The sequence below is a fragment of the Gorilla gorilla genome, chromosome 10, assembly GCF_029281585.2.
Source record: "Gorilla gorilla gorilla isolate KB3781 chromosome 10, NHGRI_mGorGor1-v2.1_pri, whole genome shotgun sequence".
Classification (NCBI taxonomy): domain Eukaryota; kingdom Metazoa; phylum Chordata; class Mammalia; order Primates; family Hominidae; genus Gorilla; species Gorilla gorilla.
This window is the reverse complement of record NC_073234.2, coordinates 28,414,335-28,431,507: the sequence shown is the minus strand read 5'-3', so window position 1 is coordinate 28,431,507 and position 17,173 is coordinate 28,414,335. Positions and strand designations below refer to the sequence as shown.

The 17,173-nt window shown below is 44.0% G+C and overlaps 1 protein-coding gene across 4 annotated transcripts in view; it reads right to left on the bottom strand.

Moving 5' to 3' along the window:
* FAM234B (family with sequence similarity 234 member B) overlaps positions 1 to 5,417 on the bottom strand; it is an 80,429-nt gene extending 75,012 nt beyond the window's left edge. For all 4 annotated transcript variants that reach the window (XR_010129302.1, XM_063693818.1, XM_031000807.2 and 1 more), the window contains exon 1: positions 2,975 to 5,417. Coding sequence is in view for 3 of the 4 variants with exons in the window: in XM_063693818.1 (XP_063549888.1) it covers positions 2,975 to 3,011 (37 nt within the window). In the remaining variant the exon portion in view is untranslated. The remainder of the gene's footprint in view (positions 1 to 2,974) is intronic.
* Positions 5,418 to 17,173: the final 11,756 nt, after the last annotated feature.

Below are 17,173 nucleotides of genomic sequence, written 5' to 3'. Positions count from 1 at the left end.
CAGGAAATATACTAAAACATACACTATTCTATAACATATACTATACTATAGTATACACTATACTGTGCATATACTATACAATACACTCTACTGCAACTAAAGGTAAATAATTCATATCATGGGTTAGTTTACCCAAGGGCATATAAAGACTAAGTTACACAAACAAAATAAATCATAAAAAATCATTTTGCTCTGATATTCCCTCCAGTGTTTGACCTTCAAACTTTAAAATGGCCTAAGGAAAAAAATATATATATACTTAGGAGATAAGCTGCCCTACAGGCTTTATGAATGTCATATTGGCCTTCTGCTACTAATTAACCTCATTTTATGCATGTGAGCCAAACATCTTTCCTTCCTGAGCTTAGCGAAACTGCTCTTTCATAACAAGACTGCTGAGATCTGTCAATAGCTCACTATTACATCAAGTCTTCCTTCAGGTATCACATTCATAAATGAGCACACTGCTGATGACAACAGCTAACACTTACTGACTAATTAACATATGTCAGAGGTTACTAAACCTCCTAAGTACATCCATCTCCTTTACTATTTCAGATAACCCTAGGAGGTAAATATGTAGTAGAATGTGTGGCATAGAGTGAATGTTCCATAATAATGTTATTGTTACAGATGAGGAAACTAAAGCTTAAAGAGATTAAGCAACTAATTAGGTAAAGACTGGATTTGAACCCGAGCCTGTCTCATGCTCTCAGCCACCACTCCATCCTGACTTCCTCACACATGAAAACAGTGGGGATGTTGGGGCCAGACGCAGTGACTCATGCCTGTAATCCCAGCTCTTTGGGAGGCCAAGGCAGGTGATCACCTGAGGTCGGGAGTTCCAGACCAGCCTGACCAACATGGAGAAACCCTGTCTCTACTAAAAATACAAAATTAGCTGGGCACTGTGGTGCATGCCTGTAATCCCAGCTACTCGGGAGGCTGAGGCAGGAGAATTGCTTGAACCCAGGAGGCGGAGGTTGCGGTGAGCCGAGATCACACAATTGCACTCCAGCCTGGGCAAGAAGAGCAAAACTCCATCTCAAAAAAACAAACAAACAAACAAAACAAACAAAGAAAACAGTGGGGATGTTAACTACAGGAACATAACACAGTAGCCCAAACAGGACAGCAGTCTCAGGACCCCAATTACAGGGGAGCCAAAAAGAGCTACATAAAAACAACTTGTACCTATGCAAAAACTAAAAACAGTATTTTGGGTGGAGGGAAGAAGAAAGGGCAAGAAGGAGACAAGGAAAAACGCAAGTGAACATTTTCTTAAAACCCACATCACATGAAAGAACACATGCCTACTATAACTGGGCCTAAAAAAGCATCAAGCATACCTCAGGGCTCAGGGCCAAGCTGCCTGCCAAACAGGCCCATGGACTGGGCTATGGGAACCCCAACCAGTTCCTACGACTAATACTCCAGGGAGTAATAACACCACAGCCTTTGGGCATAAGAACACAAAAGAGTTCAAGAGTTGCTAAAGCAAGATTTTCATGCATTCTCATTCTTAGAGAATAACAATGACCTACACTGAAATTTTAAAAAAAGGACTCTAAAAGAAAAAAAAAAATAAAGCTAAATGTGTCTGACATCTTATTACCCCTCTGGGAGGATATCATTCTACACTAAGGATATACAAAGTAAAAAAGTAAAAAATTAATCCTGCAGGTAAAGGGCCACGTCTCTCCTTTAATTCCAGTGTTATGCACACATTCCAAGGCAGATACTATCAGTGTTCCTTCCAATGTTCCAATGAGCCCATATTAAAAAAAATAATAATCTGTCTGAGGTCATGAAGTCTGGGGACAGAAATGCAAATTAATATCCAACCTAGCGTCATCCAAATGGCAAGGTTCGCTTCAGGGTAGCATACTGGAAGCTCCTTGAGAACAAGGACCCTGTAATCCCCCTGCAAGCTCAAACTAGCTATCCAACCAAAACCCAAATAGCCCTCTCTAGAGATAGCTATGAAAGCAACTGCTTTTCCCTCTAATACAAATTATCAGCAAATAAATGTTTATAGCTTAATGCTTAAAACTTACCTAGGTAGAGCCATCAATTTTTCTAAAGCCTAATGTTTAAAATTTACTTGGGTGGAATAAATATACTTTTATTTAAATATCAAGTTTCTAACAGTACAATCCTACTCTGGAGGTTTAGGAGGAAAAAAAAAAAAAAAGGAAAAAAAACTTGGAGCTGCTGCCCAAAGTACTGAATCAGCTCTGGAAGTTGTCATCACCCCTAATGCTGCCTTAAAGAAGATTCCATACATTATCTTCAACTTATAGGTGCCAAATCATTTCCCATGCTTAATCTCGGCAGCTGGAGACTGACCAAGTGGAATCAAAAGCTCAGGATTTAGAGTGAAAAGACCCCTGACGTTCAAGGCCGAGCTTTCCCAATACTTGTGAGACCTTGGACAATTCACTTAGCCAAATAACTCTCATTTTCTCTTCTGTAAACTAGGAAGGGACGTAAATACCCGTCCCACCTGCCTCATGGATGCGTCGTTGCTGCCGTTAGGTGGAGGGGATGATCCACAGAGGGCCACTCGCCGTCCCGCCGCCCCCGCCCAGGTCCAGCCAAGACAGAAGGCGCCGGAGTCCCTGCGGTGCCGGGTCCGCGGCGCTCGGGAAGGATGCTCCTCTCGCCAGCCTCCCCTCGGGACAGCGGCGACCGGCGTTCTGACACTCCCCGCCGTAACACCTGCTCGGCGCCCTCTCCCCGCGCGTCTCCGGGTTCGCCCCGCGCCCGAGACCCCTGCCCCGCTGGGCGCCCCTCTCGCCCTCTGGTGGCACAGAGACCCCAGCCCCCAGGGACTGCACCCTCCTCGGCACCGGGCGCCTGGAGCTGAGTCTGGGTTGAGGCCAGGGCCCGACCGGCCTCGCCCCCAGAGCCTCGCCTCCCCTTATTCCAACACCGGCGGGGACAGGGTGGTCGCAAGCATGCGACTCCTTACCCGGCAGCTTGAGCGCCCTGGACAGCACGGTCGCCATGGCGGAGGCCCCGGTGCGCGTGCGCGCGCCCGCGTTCTGCCGGGAAGTGTAGTTCCGAGCGGGCGGTGCGTGGGGCTGGGACCGGGAAAGGTGGGACCCGCTTGCTGGGGACAGAGCCGAGGGAGGCCAAGCTACAGTACACGCTCCGCAGGCTTTTCTCCCACCCTACCTATGCAGGTCACCTCACCACTCTGAGTCTCACTTGCCTCGTCAGTGAAATGGGGAGAAAATACCCCGTAAGCTTGCAGTGAAAATGATTCGAACGAGATATTTAAGGAGGTGTGGATTGTGCAATGTGCGTGGGCTTTGAAATCAGGCAGACTGGATTTGAATCCTGCCTGAATCACTTACTAGCTGGGCCATCTTGGGCAAGTCCCTTGGGGCGTCTGAGCTGCCGCTTTTTTTTAATTAAAGACATACTACCTACTTCACAAGCTTGCAATGAGAATTAAATGATACTACCTGTTTAAAACACACAGCACACAGTAGGCACCTAGTAAGAGTGTTTCTATTACGCTTCTTAGGTAGAAGTTGAAGTTTCCTGGAGCTCGAACCCTCATTTATTGCTCCCAGTTCTTTACAGGTGTCTACTCAGCACCCTACGCTGCAGCTTCTAGTTGAAGGGTGTAGAAGGAGGATCCGACTGTGTACATACATCCAATAGATGCAGCATCTCCAGCTCCTCAGATTTCAATGCTTGACCTTTAAGGCATCTGCACGCTCCCGGTAATCACCCCAGCTTTGCCCGAATGATTTTTGCGGAGAGCCCGATGCCCAGGAATTCCTCCTTCCTTGGCTCCCTGAGCTTTCCCCCACTTTGTCTTCCTTGTCCCTCTGGAAATCTCTTTCATCCCTCCACAACTTTTTTCCATTTTAACATAGGAACTGCAGCTTAGAATAGTATTTCTCAAATTTAATGTACTTTCTTTTCAATTAAAGAAAAAAATTCAAAGCAGCTGCCAAATGAATCAGGATCCTTACCTTTTACATAGAGAATACCTGTGTGTTCCTCTCTAGCTACCGAGTGGAATGTGAATACTTTTGCTGCCCAAACACCCACTGAGGTCACTGTGGAAAATGCAAACACCCAGGCCCTCTCTGACTTCTGAACTTGGCTTGCCTCGGGACCAGGCACAGTGGTGTAGAAGGAAGAACTGACTTGCTTCTTTCCCACACGCAAGTGATCAGCATTTTAGTGCAGGAATGCTAATACTATGTTATCTTAGAACTGGAACAGATCTTAGAGGCTATCTAGTCCCACTCTCCTTGTTTTGTTTAAGAGAAAGCTGAGAAATAGAAAGGTAATGTAACTTCTGAGTGTCACAACAAAAGCTCCAAGATACATCTCATTTGCAGGCTGCCTAATTCCCGTGAGAAACTGCAGACAGGACTATCCTGTGGGAGTAATCTGAGAGTCTCCAGCAATCAGTCTCACCTCCTTTCTTCCCATGGGAAAAAAAAATGTCATTGTCTCTGATAGAGCACAGGCTCTGGAGCCAGGAGCCAGGCCTCCCGAGATCAAATCCTGACTCTTATCATTTCCTAGATGCCAGGCAGAGGGTTAGTTGCTTAATTTCTCCCCACCTCAATTTTCTCATCTGCAAAATGGGGACAAAACAGTTCCTAGTTTATAGAGTTCTCCTGAGAATTAAATATATATGTAGAAAGCACTTACAACAGTGCCGGGCACTTAGTGTTTTCTAAGTATTCACTCTTCTTTTATCAATAATTTCTTAACGTTTTAACAATTTAAAATTTGTAACTTAATAACAAATAATACATTTCATAGTAATGTAATGGTTTAGTAATGTATTTATTTATTAATTCTTTCAACATTCTACAATACCCAAAATTTCTACTGCTCGCCACTTCTCTGGAGGCATGATTAAAAGACATGTTTTACATCTATGCAGGTCATCTAAAAGGAGCAACACTACAAGTCACAATGAGCCAGTAGTAGCTTGCCTGATATCAGTTTAACTAAATGGAACGCATTCCTGAAATATGAAGACTGAGAAAAATAACCTGTGAATGTGACAGGGATGTAGAAAAATGTTCATTTTAGTTGCAGAACAAGAACTTGAGCTTCTAGGAGAAAGTTTGCGTGGAAAGGAATAGCCAGGTCACACAGGATAGGAAGAAAGATGAAAAATCTGTCTCCTTTTCTTAGTAAAAAGGTATATTCCGGGAGAGTACCTTCTTCTGTGATATAAATAAAATAAAGATGTATAATTTAAAGTTTTATTTAAAAACTTTGCCTCAGAACCAGGCACAGTGGCTTGTGCCTGCAATCCCAGCACTTTGAGAGGCTGAGGTGGGAAGATTACTGGAGTTGAGGAGTTGGAAGCTGCAGTGAACTGTGATTGAACCACTGTACTCCAACCTGGGCAACAGTATGAGACCCCTGTCTCAAAAACAAAACAAAACAAAAAAAAACTTTGCTTCAAACTGTGTAGTTACCCAAAGTGCCCATGTACATGTACACACTTACATGTGTACATATAAACATGTGTCAGTGTACACACATCCAATAGATGCAGCATCTCCAGCTCCTCAGATTTCAATGCTTGACCTTTAAGGCATCTGCACGCTCCCCGTAATCACCCCAGCTTTGCCCGAATGATTTTTGCAGGGAGGCCGATGCCCAGGAATTCCTCCTTCCTTGGCTTCCTGAGCTTTCCTCCACTTTGTCTTCCTTGTCCCTCTAGAAATCTGTTTCATCCCTCCACAACTTTTTTCCATTTTAACATAGGACCTGCAGCTTAGAATAGTATTTCTCAAATTTAATGTACTTTCTTTTCAATTAAAGAAAAAAATTCAAAGCAGCTGCCAAATGAATCAGGATCCTTACCTTTCACATAGAGAATACCTGTGAGTTCCTTTCTAGCTACCTAGTGGAATGTGAATACCTTTGTTGCCCAAACACCCACTGAGGTCACTGTGGAAAATGCAAACACCCAGGCCCTCTCTGACTTCTGAACTTGGCTTGCCTTCCTGACAAGTACAAGAGTGACTGGGGCAGGATGCCTATGAATAGCCTAACCTGCCTGGCGGCTGTGCCTGCTTGAAGAAATTACTTTTCTGAAAAATCACAACTGAAGTCAGAAAATCACCTTCTATTTTTCCTACATTGATCTACAGTGAGAGTGTTCTTCCCCAACCTTCTCAATTTCCCATAACTCATAGAGGGAACCCATATTGCTGGTTATTACCTTTGTAATACTCCAGGTACTGCTCAGAATCTCTAAGTGTCCTGCATGGGCTTATGATCAAATCTGACCATCTAATGCTTGCCTTTCCCTGGACAGTGTGGCCACTTCTGCTGGTCCTGACTATCCCCACTAGGTTTCACCACCTCCTCTTGGAACCAATGCCACTGTATCTACCAGCGGCCGCCTCCCTTCCTCCTTGGTTCCACTGCGCTGCCAGGCCCCTCAAAAACTGCCTCCTCTCAAAAACTGCTGCCTCTTCCTGTATCTCCCACTAAATGCCACCTCATATTTTAGTGCTCCTAAAATGTCAAAGCTGTGAGGGGCAAAGGAAACCAGGGAAGACTGCCTTTCTCTCCTTTTCATATTACACTTTACTAGGAAATTGCCAATGCTATGCTGCTACTCCTTCAGGTTGAATGCAGTATTTTCATTAGACAGAGCTTCTATTTTTACTTAGCAGGTCAACCAGAGCAAGATAATTGCTGTAACAAACAACCTCAAGATTCCAATGATTTTAGAGTGCAAAAATTTATTTCTGCCTATGTCACAGTCAAGGTGGGGGTGCAAGTAGACTGCACTGGGGCTCTATTCCTCCCAGCCATTCAGGGACCCAGGCCCTTCTGTCTCCAGCTGCTTCATCCTTAGGGCCTCGGAGGCCTCCACTGGATCGTTTGCATCCCAGATCATGCAGGAAGTTTTATGGGCCAGGCCTGGAGCTGGTGTGTGTGACTTCTGCCCACATTTATTAGGCTAGAATTCAGACAGAGAGTATGTGTGCCAGGAAGGTATGAGCCCAGGAAGAAAAGGAGACGAGTTTGGGGAGCATCTAGCCAGTGTCTGCGACACTGGTCACCCCACGCCTTTGTAAATTACAGACCTGAGTTCTTGAGTTCTTGATGGTAGGAAAGGGTTCAGGCGCCGCTCTCCTTAGGATTGCCTTTCTCCTGTAGGGACTAAGGCTTTGTTCCTGAGCTGAGTTTCTTGTAATGACTTATGGGTCTGAGCTGAAGCTCTCCCAGGAGGCTCCTCACTCCCTCTGCAGAGAGATTTCTGGAAGCCACTCCTACATCTATCAGCAGAGGATGGACAAATCTGAACTCCACTGACTTATCTGAAGCTGAGGGTAGTACCCTCTGCTACACTGGTGCCAAAAAGGGTCAGGAAGCAGTAATTAGTATGAGATTCAAAAAGCAAAAAGAGAATGTCATAGCAAATAGCACTGAGGGCAGTGAGATTGAGAAAAGCGAAAGAGGTGCACAGCAGAGGACATTTAGGAGTTAAATGCAGATGTCAAGGAGCCTGTGAAATCAGTCTTGCGTGAGGATCAGGAAGTTTGAAACGCATGTGTACCAGTGGCATATTCACTTCTCTTCACAGAGAACTGAACTCTGCCCAGGAGTTGCATGGCTTGTCATGAAGACAAACAGGTTTATGTTCCCAGAATGTCCTTTGATAAAACACAAGGGCTCATCTCACTCAGATCATACAGACTTTTAGCCTATAAAACTTTCTAGAGTCTACACTATAAAATGCTCTGTGGGCCCTGAAATTTAAACAAAGGCTTCTTCTTAACAAGCCTCTGGCTGGAACATATGTTTGAGAACAGTGTAATTAAGGACAGACACACCCAGGCCAAATGAGCTCTTGGTCCTCCCATCCCTCATTCTGGCATGTTCATGTCAGCCAAAGGACCTGTAGTAGCAGTGTAGATGGTAACAGCCCCCATTCGCTGAGCACTCGTCACCTATAAAAGAAGACAGTGTTTTGGAGTCTTGCCAGTCTTGATCAGCCCCTTCACTGCCTTCCAAAAGAAAATGCAATGGGCCAAGCATATTGTGACTTGGGGAGTTTTCCTGAAGATTCAAGGGGCCAGGGAAAGGGGTCAAGGCACACAGCATTCCCCCCCCCCCCCCGCTGCCCCCCCCCCCAAAGAGCTCTGTTAGATGCATCTCTTCTCCCAGGTCTCTGCTGTTGGCCGCATCACTTCATCTTCCCCACCACTAAGACCTCTTGGGTCAGTTCCACTCTCAGGCTTTCTCCTCCTCCCTTATTTCCTGCCTTCTGCGGCCGTTAGCTTCAACAGGAGGCTGTAGTCTCACCTCCATCCTATGGGCAGAACCTTTCCATGGAAGGTAAACTCAGATGGATAAAGCCATTTGCCCAAAGTGACACAATTCCCAAGGACTTGAAGAAGGATTTGAATGCAGGTTTTTCTGTCTTTTAATCACAAGCAGTGACGTCAGATACATGGCATGTGTGCTTCAATTTGTCTTTTCTTCTTCCAGGGCACATGTCACTCACCACACTCTGACAGTGGGCCCAGACATAGCTTCAGAATCCCTCACTCCACTGTCCAGGGAGCCACTACCTATCAATTGGATTCAGCTCAAAAATTGAAAACTATTTGTAATCCCTGCCTCACTTATGGCATTGTAACCAAACTATAAACTCTTTTATAAAAGTACTTGATTCATGACAGATTTTAGTGCTGAATGTAGCTGATATTTGGCCAACATTTGTTCTCATTTGTTGGGAGTGCTAGCTGATTAGTCAGACATGTTCTGGTTAGGCAGGACCTATGCAGTACTGTGTTTTTCTTTCCTTTTTTTTTTTTTTAATATAACCAAGATTTTTTTTTTTTTGAGACAAGGTCTTGTTCTGTAGTGTTTTTCATATTTAGATTACATCCCTGTCGAGTCTTCTCAGTTCTGCATGTCTAGCTCACTGGTTAAGTCCTAAGTAATCCTCTAAAAGTTAGTAAATCAGGTTACCACTGGCTACGTGACTGAAGTTCTAGAATACTTCATTTTTCTGCACATCTTAAAGTATGTATTATAGGCAGCTGTGTGTTGTAATATGAATATATATACCATATTAAATTTGAATATCTGTCTAATATTAAATTCGAATATGTGTATTATATTAAAACTCCCATACTAAATGTTGAGTTCTTAAAGAATGGAAGTGAAATTTTGTATCTTTTTAGCCCTACATAATGCATAGCATATGGCCCCAGATATGTATTGGATAAATGTGAATGTAAGAATAAATAGCCATCACATTATGAGAAAAGAATAAAATCAATTTAGAAAAAAAAGAGGGGGAGGACCTTATTTATTTTATTTATTTATTTATTTATTTTGAGACAAGGTCTGGCTCTATTGCCCAGGCTGGAGTGCGGTGGCACAATCTCAGCTCACTGCAACCTCTGCTTCCCAGGCTCTAGCAATCCTTCCCACTTCAGCCTCCCGAGTGCTGGGACTATAGGTATGCACCACCACACGTGGCTAATTTTTGTGTTTTTTGTAGAGATGGGGCTTTTGCCATGTTGCCCATGGTGGTCTTGAACTTGTGAGCTCAAGTGATCTGCCCGCCTTGGCCTCCCAAAGTGCTAGGATTACAAGCGTTAGCCACCTTGCCCAGCTGGACTTTATAATTAATAAAACTTTTTTCCTACGCTCATATTCCCTGCTTTGGTAATGCAAATATTCTCATGTTCTTTCACCACTCTTCTCCATACCAATGTCATAGTCCAAGCACCCAGGCTGCATGACTTGGGGAAACGCCGTCCCTCTGCATGTGAATCTCAGCAGTGTGCACATGCTCCACATATGCCTCATGGCTGTCACTTCTCCCCATCCCTCCTGTTAGGTGGACTCAGCATTTCTGGTAATTACCTCTGCCCATTTCATCTCTGCACATCTGTAAAGAATTATAAGGCCGGGTGCGGTGGCTCACGCCTGTAATCCCAGCACTTTGGGAGGCTGAGGCAGGCAGATCACCTGAGGTCGGGAGTTCAAGACCAGCCTGGCCAACATGGTGAAACCCCATCTCTACTAAAAATACAAAATTAGCCAGGCATGGTGGCACACACCTGTAATCCCAGATACTCGGGAGGCTGAAGCAGGAGCATCACTTGAACCCAAGAGGAGGAAGTTGCAGTGAGCCGAGAACGCCCCATTGCACTCCAGCCTGGGCAAAGAGTGAAACTCCATCTCAAAACAAAACAAAACAAAAAAAGGAATGGTAACACAAAATAGTAAAAGTTGACACTTAGTATCAAGTTACTGCTCCTGGAGTCCACTGACTACAGCCTTCTCATGAGGCCATTCCTAGCCAATGCTTTCAAGCAGCTGGATATAAAAGAGTAAACAAATCCTGTAAGCTCCTTCAAAGGCCTTGCAATCTAGGGGAGAGACAGACATTAAGCAAGCAATAAATAAATATATCATTACAAAGTGTGGCAAGCACAATGAAGGAAAAGAACCTAGTACTGTGAGAAAGAATCACGGGGACATCATAGATTAGTTTGGGGAGTGAGGAAATGAATGACTCACTGAGAAACTGATACTTAAGCTGACGCCTGAAGAATGGGTAGAAGTTGTTCACGTAAAGGCTGAATAACAGGACGTGTAAAGGTCGAGTCAGAAAAAAAGCTTGATTCAGCCGGGCACGGTGGCTCACGCCTGTAATCCCAGCACTTTGGAAGGCCGAAGGGGGTGGATCACTTGAGATCAGGAGTTCGAGACCAGCCTGGCCAACATGGTGAAACCCTGTGCCTACTAAAAATACAAAAAATTAGCCAGGCATGGTGGCACATGCCTGTAATCCCAGCTGCTCGGGAGGCTGAGGCGCAAGAATTGCTTGAACCTGGGAGGCAGAGGTTGCAGTGAGCCAAGACTCCACCACTGCACTCCAGCCTGGGTGACAGAGACTCCATCTCAAAAAAAAAAAAAAAAAAGAAAGACAAAAGCCTGGTCCTATGGAGGAAACCAGTGTGCCTGAGAATAGTTTCGATGTGAGAAGCAAGAGGCAGACAGGAACCTGATCATGCAGGTGCCTTGACACTGAAGGACTTTAATTAGCAAAGTTGATGTGATCCAACTGGCTGCTATGCAGGGAATAGACTGGAGGAGAACAAGAATGGAGACAGGAAGACCAGACAGTTACAAGCAAAAGGTCCTGGTGGTGGATTCAGTTACTCACGCTTTGTCTCCCAGACACAACGTGTGCACAAATTCTCACTTTTCACCTGCTTTCCTGTTCTGGCAAGAAAGAAAATATGGGTCCTATTTATTTTTCTCTTATTACACAAACTATTAAGACTAACAGAACTCCTGTTTCTTCTCCTGCGAGCCTGACTGCAAATGAGACAGTCACCCATACCCACCCTGACACATTCCTGCCACCCCAGCAGCTTGTCTTCCTGCAGCCTCCATCAGCTTTCACCTGGGGACTGAACCAAATCGTATAGACACTGAGGTTCCCTGGCTCTCTTCTCCCCTAAGAGATGCCAGGGCTATCTAGAACCATTGCATTAGGTGACAGCCCAATACATAATATATGGAAATAAACTCCCTCTAAATTGAGCTATCATGAAGGGAAGGTAAACAGCCATCAGTTGAGATATACTATATAAAAATAAATTATCAGTCAGCTGTGGTGGCTGATACCTATAATCCCAGCACTCTGAGAGGCTGAGATGGGAGGATCACTTGAGGCCAGAAGTTCAAGACCAGCCTGGAAAACATAGGGAGATTTCCCACTCTACAAAAAATTTAAAAATTAGCTGGGCGTGGTAGTACATACCTGTAGCCCCAGGCTGAGGCAGGAGAATTGATTGAGCCCAGGAGGTCAAGGCTGCAGTGAGCCATGATTGTACCACTGCACTCCAGCCTGGGCAATAAAGCAAGAACCTGTCTCAAAATAAATAATAAATAAATAGGCCAGGCACGATGGCTCACGCCTATAATCCCAGCACTTTGGGAGGCGAGGCAGGTGGATCATTTGAGGTCAGGAGTTGGAGACCAGCCTGGCCAACGTGGTGAAACCCTGTATCTACTAAAAATACAAAAATTAACTGGGCATGATGGTGGCACCTGTAATCCCAGCTACTTGGGAGGCTGAGATAGGAGAATTGCTTGAGTACGGGAGGTGAAGGTTGCAGTGAGCCGAGATCACGCCACTGCGCTCCAGCCTGGGTGACAGAGCAAGAGTCCGTCTCAAAAAATAATAAATAAATAAATATAAAAATAAATTCTCCCTAACACACAATCATGCTAAATACTATCCATAGTCTCACTCCTACAGAGTTAACACTTTCAGCTTTCTTTATTTGAAGCACATTGTTTAATGTAATTTTATGAATGACCTAAGAATTACTTCTTTTTTTTTTTTTTTTTGAGACGAAGTCTTGCTCTGTCACCCAGGCTGGAGTGCAGTAGCACGATCTCGGCTCACTGCAAGCTCCACCTTCCAGGTTCACGCCATTCTCCTGCCTCAGCCTTCCGAGTAGCTGGGACTACAGGCGCCCGCCACCACACCCAGCTAATTTTTTGTATTTTTAGTAGAAACAGGATTTCACTGTGTTAGCCAGCATGGTCTCGATCTCCTGACCTTGTGATCCGTCTGCCTAGGCCTCCCAAAATCCTGGGATTACAGGCGTGAGCCATCGCGCCCGGCCAAGAAATACTTCTTAAGTATTTTTCATTATAATCTTGCCTCCAAGATAATCTAATAAAACCTGATCATCTTTAACTTCTGGCAGCTTTCTGGGTTTGGAAGCAAGCATGGTTTGTCAACCTGGGGTTTGATGTGGGGCTTAATTTCTCTCTAGGATGACATTTGAGGATTTTTGTATTTGTTTTGTTTTGGTTGTTGTTGTTTTTTGTTTTCGAGATGGGGTTTAATTATGTTGCCCAGGCTGGAGTGCAGTGGCACAATCACAGCTCACTGCAGCCTGACCTTCCTGGCTCAAGCAATTCTCCCGCCTCAGCCTCCCAAGTAGCTGGGACTATAAGTGTGAGCCACCATGCCTGGCCCAGTTGAGGTTCTGAGAGGAATAATCACAATGGCAGAGCTAAAAGTATGCATGTAACCACAAACTAGAGAGAGTTGTGAGACAAATAAATCTACTGTACCTTTGCCACCGCAAATAGTTTTATTTCTTCTTTTATGTTTTATGCCTCCCAAGAGTTTATCTTTAAGGAACTAAAGGCTCTGGAACTTTTCAAGGACCTCTGTATGAAAAGCTACCTTTTACTTGTCCAGTTCATAAAATCTCACTCACTTCTATTTCTTCTTTCTTACCATAAATATTCTCCTTTTATATTTTAGTCTTTAAGATCTGGGAATTTTATTCTGTAATCAAATTATTAATTTTTGGTCTCTTACCCCAGCCTTAATGACCAAAGGAGGATTGTTTAGATTTTGCTGAAAGGTATTTCCTAACACAAATCATTTTCTTTCTTTCTCTGACTCAATTTTTAAAACCCTAGTTTTATTCTTCTCCTGAGAGATTTTGCATGAAGCTAATCTTTTTTCCACTTCCGCAATCTTAAAGAACAACACTGGTCTGATTTGAAGAGATATTTTGTGATAAATTTTCCCCCATCATTTTTTAGGGGAATACTTATTCCCCAACCCTCAGATTCCCATGTGGAAGGGTTTTCACTAGAGTATCTTGTGAGTCTCCTGACTAGTGTTCAAAGGAAGGAAGCAGGTCATGCTTAGCATAGCTGCTTCCCCTTGAGACTCATTCACTGATTCATTTTTAAAATTACTTATCCAGGCTGAATGCAGTGGCTTACGCCTGTAATCCCAGCACTTTGGGAGGCCAAGGCAGGCAGATCACTTGAGCCAGGAGTTTGAGACCAGCCTGGCCAACGTGGTGAAACCCCATCCCTACTAAAAATACAAAAATTAGTCAGGCATGGTGGCGCTCCTGTAATCCCAGCTATTCAGGAGGCTGAAGCAGAAGAATCGGTCAAACCCGGGAGGCAGAGGTTGTAGTAAGCACCACTGCACTCCAGCCTGGGCAACAGAGTGAGTGACACTCCATCTCTAAAATAAAATAATATAATATAAAAAATAAAATTATTTATTCAACAAATATTTGAGCAGTCATGACTGAAAGGCCCTATTCTAGATGCTGGGGATGTCAGACCAGACAAAACAGACAAAAGTCCTTGTCCACATCATGTATGTTTGTGGGAGCTATGAGGTCAAGCAGAGAAGAGAAATAGTTAAGTAAAATATATGCTGTGTCAGATGGTGATAAGTATTATAGAAAAATAGAATAGAGAAGGGGAGATGCAATGTGGAAGTCGCAGGGAGTGGTGGGCAGATGTCCAATTTTAAATAGGGTGGTTAGGGAAGGCTTCAGTAAGAGGATGATATTGGAAGAAAGATCTAATAGAGGCATCATGAATAACAAGAACTTGGAGGCAGAAGCATACCTGTCCTGTTCGAAGACCAGCAAAAAGGTTGCCAGAAAGGATAGTTCTTCTTTTTTTGTTTTTTTTCTTTTTTTTCTGAGACAGAGTCTCGCTCTGTTTTCCCATGCTGGAGTGTGGTGGTGCTGTCTCCACTCACTGCAACCTCCAACTACCAGGCTCAGGCGATTCTCCTGCCTCAGTCTCCCGAGTCACTGGGATTACAGGCACCCGCCATCACACCTGGCTAATTTTTGTATTTTTGTATTTTTAGTAGAGATGAGGTTTCACCACGTTGGCCTGGCTGGTCTCAAACTTCTGGCCTCAAGTGATCCACCTGCCTCGGCCTCCCGAAGTGCTGGGATTACAGGTGGGAGCCACCGCGCCCAGCCAGGAAAGGATGGTTCTAGGGAGAGATTAGAGATTAGATGAGGGCAGATATGGCCAGAGTAGGAACAGATTCTGTAGACTTGGTAGGGAAAAGTAAAGACTTTGGCTTTTAGTCTAGATTAAATAGGGAGACTTTGAAAGCTTTGAGGCACAGAAGTGTTTATTTGACTTAGATTTTAAAAGTGTTCCTTGAGATCACTTTGGTGTTCTGAGAACAGACTGTGGGGGTACTGGCAGTGATGAATCACTTTTGACTATTACAATGACCCAAGCCAGAACTGATGGTGGTTTAGACTAGGGTAGTATCTTTGAGGGTGGGGGGAAGTGGTAGGATTCTTAACTTAATTTGAAGGTAGAGCCGGCAGGATTTGTTGAAGAACTGAATGTATGGCATGAGAGAAAAAGGAGTCAGGGACCGTGGTGAGTCTTTTGACCTAGCAACCAGAAGACTGGAGAAGGGGAAAACTGAGAGAGGAGTGGGATGGGAAGCAGACATCAGGGGTTGGTTTTGGATGTGTCAAATTCAACATCCAACTGGACATGCAAGTGGAAATGTTGACCAGGCAGTTGCATGTATGAGTCTTGGGAGTTCAGGGAGAAGTCCTAGGTGGAGATATAAATTTGGTAGTCATTTGGTAGATTTGATAGTAAATTTGGTAGCTAATGCACATAACCCATATTTAAAGTTGGGAAATGGAATAAGGTCACAGAAAGCATGTGTAATGCAGGAGGGGAGGGGAGAGTGAACGCTGCAGCATTTCACCATTCACAGTTCAGGGAGAAGAGGAGGAACCAGCCAGAGAAAGCAGCAGTCATAGCCAGTACGGTCAGAGGATAACCAGGAGAGTTTGTTGTCCCTGAAACCAAGCAAAAAAAGGGTTTTTGGGAAAAGCATAGTCAATTATTTTAAATGCCACAGAGAGATCAAGGAAGAAAAGGCTAAAGAGTAACGTGCCTGCCTACAGAGAGCACACACTTTGTTCTACTCTGCTGTGGTTTAAGGGCCTGCAGTTGTCCTGCTGTGCTAGCCTGGGTACACCTCTCTAATTCGAAGAAAGAATTTGCAAGCCCCTTTTACAACAGATCTAAGCCATGTCATTCAGCGTAGCTTTCTTTCAATAGTGAAGCTGATATTTTATCTCCATCTGTCCATCTCTTCAGTCTATTCCCAGATCAATCAGAGCTATGCGGAGAAGATGGGTATTAATTTACTGAGTCCCCTGAACCTTCAGTAATCATAAGTATTCCTTTTATTTATCTCTGCTTAGTAGATGTGAAGTTTTGTTCTCTTATATAGTAGATTTTCCCAGTAGTATTATCTTATCTACTTCTTGCTCTACCTTAGAGATTCTCTCTAAGGCAACTTTCTTCTTCTCTAGTCAAGCTTTTAACATTACGAGAGTCTTTGCAGATGTCCCTACGTAGGATTGGAGAGAGGCCCTAATCCATCCCTGTAGTGACTCTTTCTCCTTCTGGGAAGCAGATGGGATTAACAGACCATTACTAATTATTGTTCTTAAACAAGGCACTGCAAGATTTATAAACCTCTTCCCAAAAGCCAGGCTGCACATCTGACACAAAGAGGAAAACGTCGCCTTTTTTTTTTATTTAACAACTTCACCATGAGGAGTCCCTCTTTGCTGAGAAATTGTGCTTTGTATTTTTTCCTGTTTCTAAGAGGACAGGCATACACTTGTCCTTCGGTGAACCAAATGAAGTAGAGGATAAGATGTGATATCTCTGTAAGCCCACAGGATCTGCTTTGAACAAAGTAATATATTTGAAGTGAAAAGCAATCCTTCTTGAAATAGTCACGAGCTCGTGCCTGCAGACACTTAATTGCAAGGGGTCGGCAACCTGTCTTTCATCCATGTCCTGACGAACAAAGACACACCACATGTGGGCCAAAGACCACCGGAAACTTCAAAAAGTCCTCTTCAGGCAGAGGACAGGAGCCACGAGGGTCATACCTGGTACTGTATGATGAGGATAAAGGTGATAAGAAATTCTCTAATGGCCTCTGTCCCTTCGTGTCTGAAATTTCTATCTCAAGATCAAAAGAACCAAGGTACAGCCTAGGTAAGAAAGGGCTCTTGTCCTAATTTTGGAAGAGCCTAAAAATGAAACCCAGGAGAATTTCTTAGAGAGATGATATTGCCTGGAGTTACCTTTCCATGAAATTAGACATTTCATTTTCATTCTTTCTTTTACCCTGGAGTTAAAGACTTGTTTGGTTTTTTTGGCTCTTTGTTTTGCCTTGTCAATTCCTTAAAGATTTTTAAGTAGGATTCTTAGAGAGATTCACATGAAGCTATTTTCTTATTACCATCACAAATACTTTATTTTC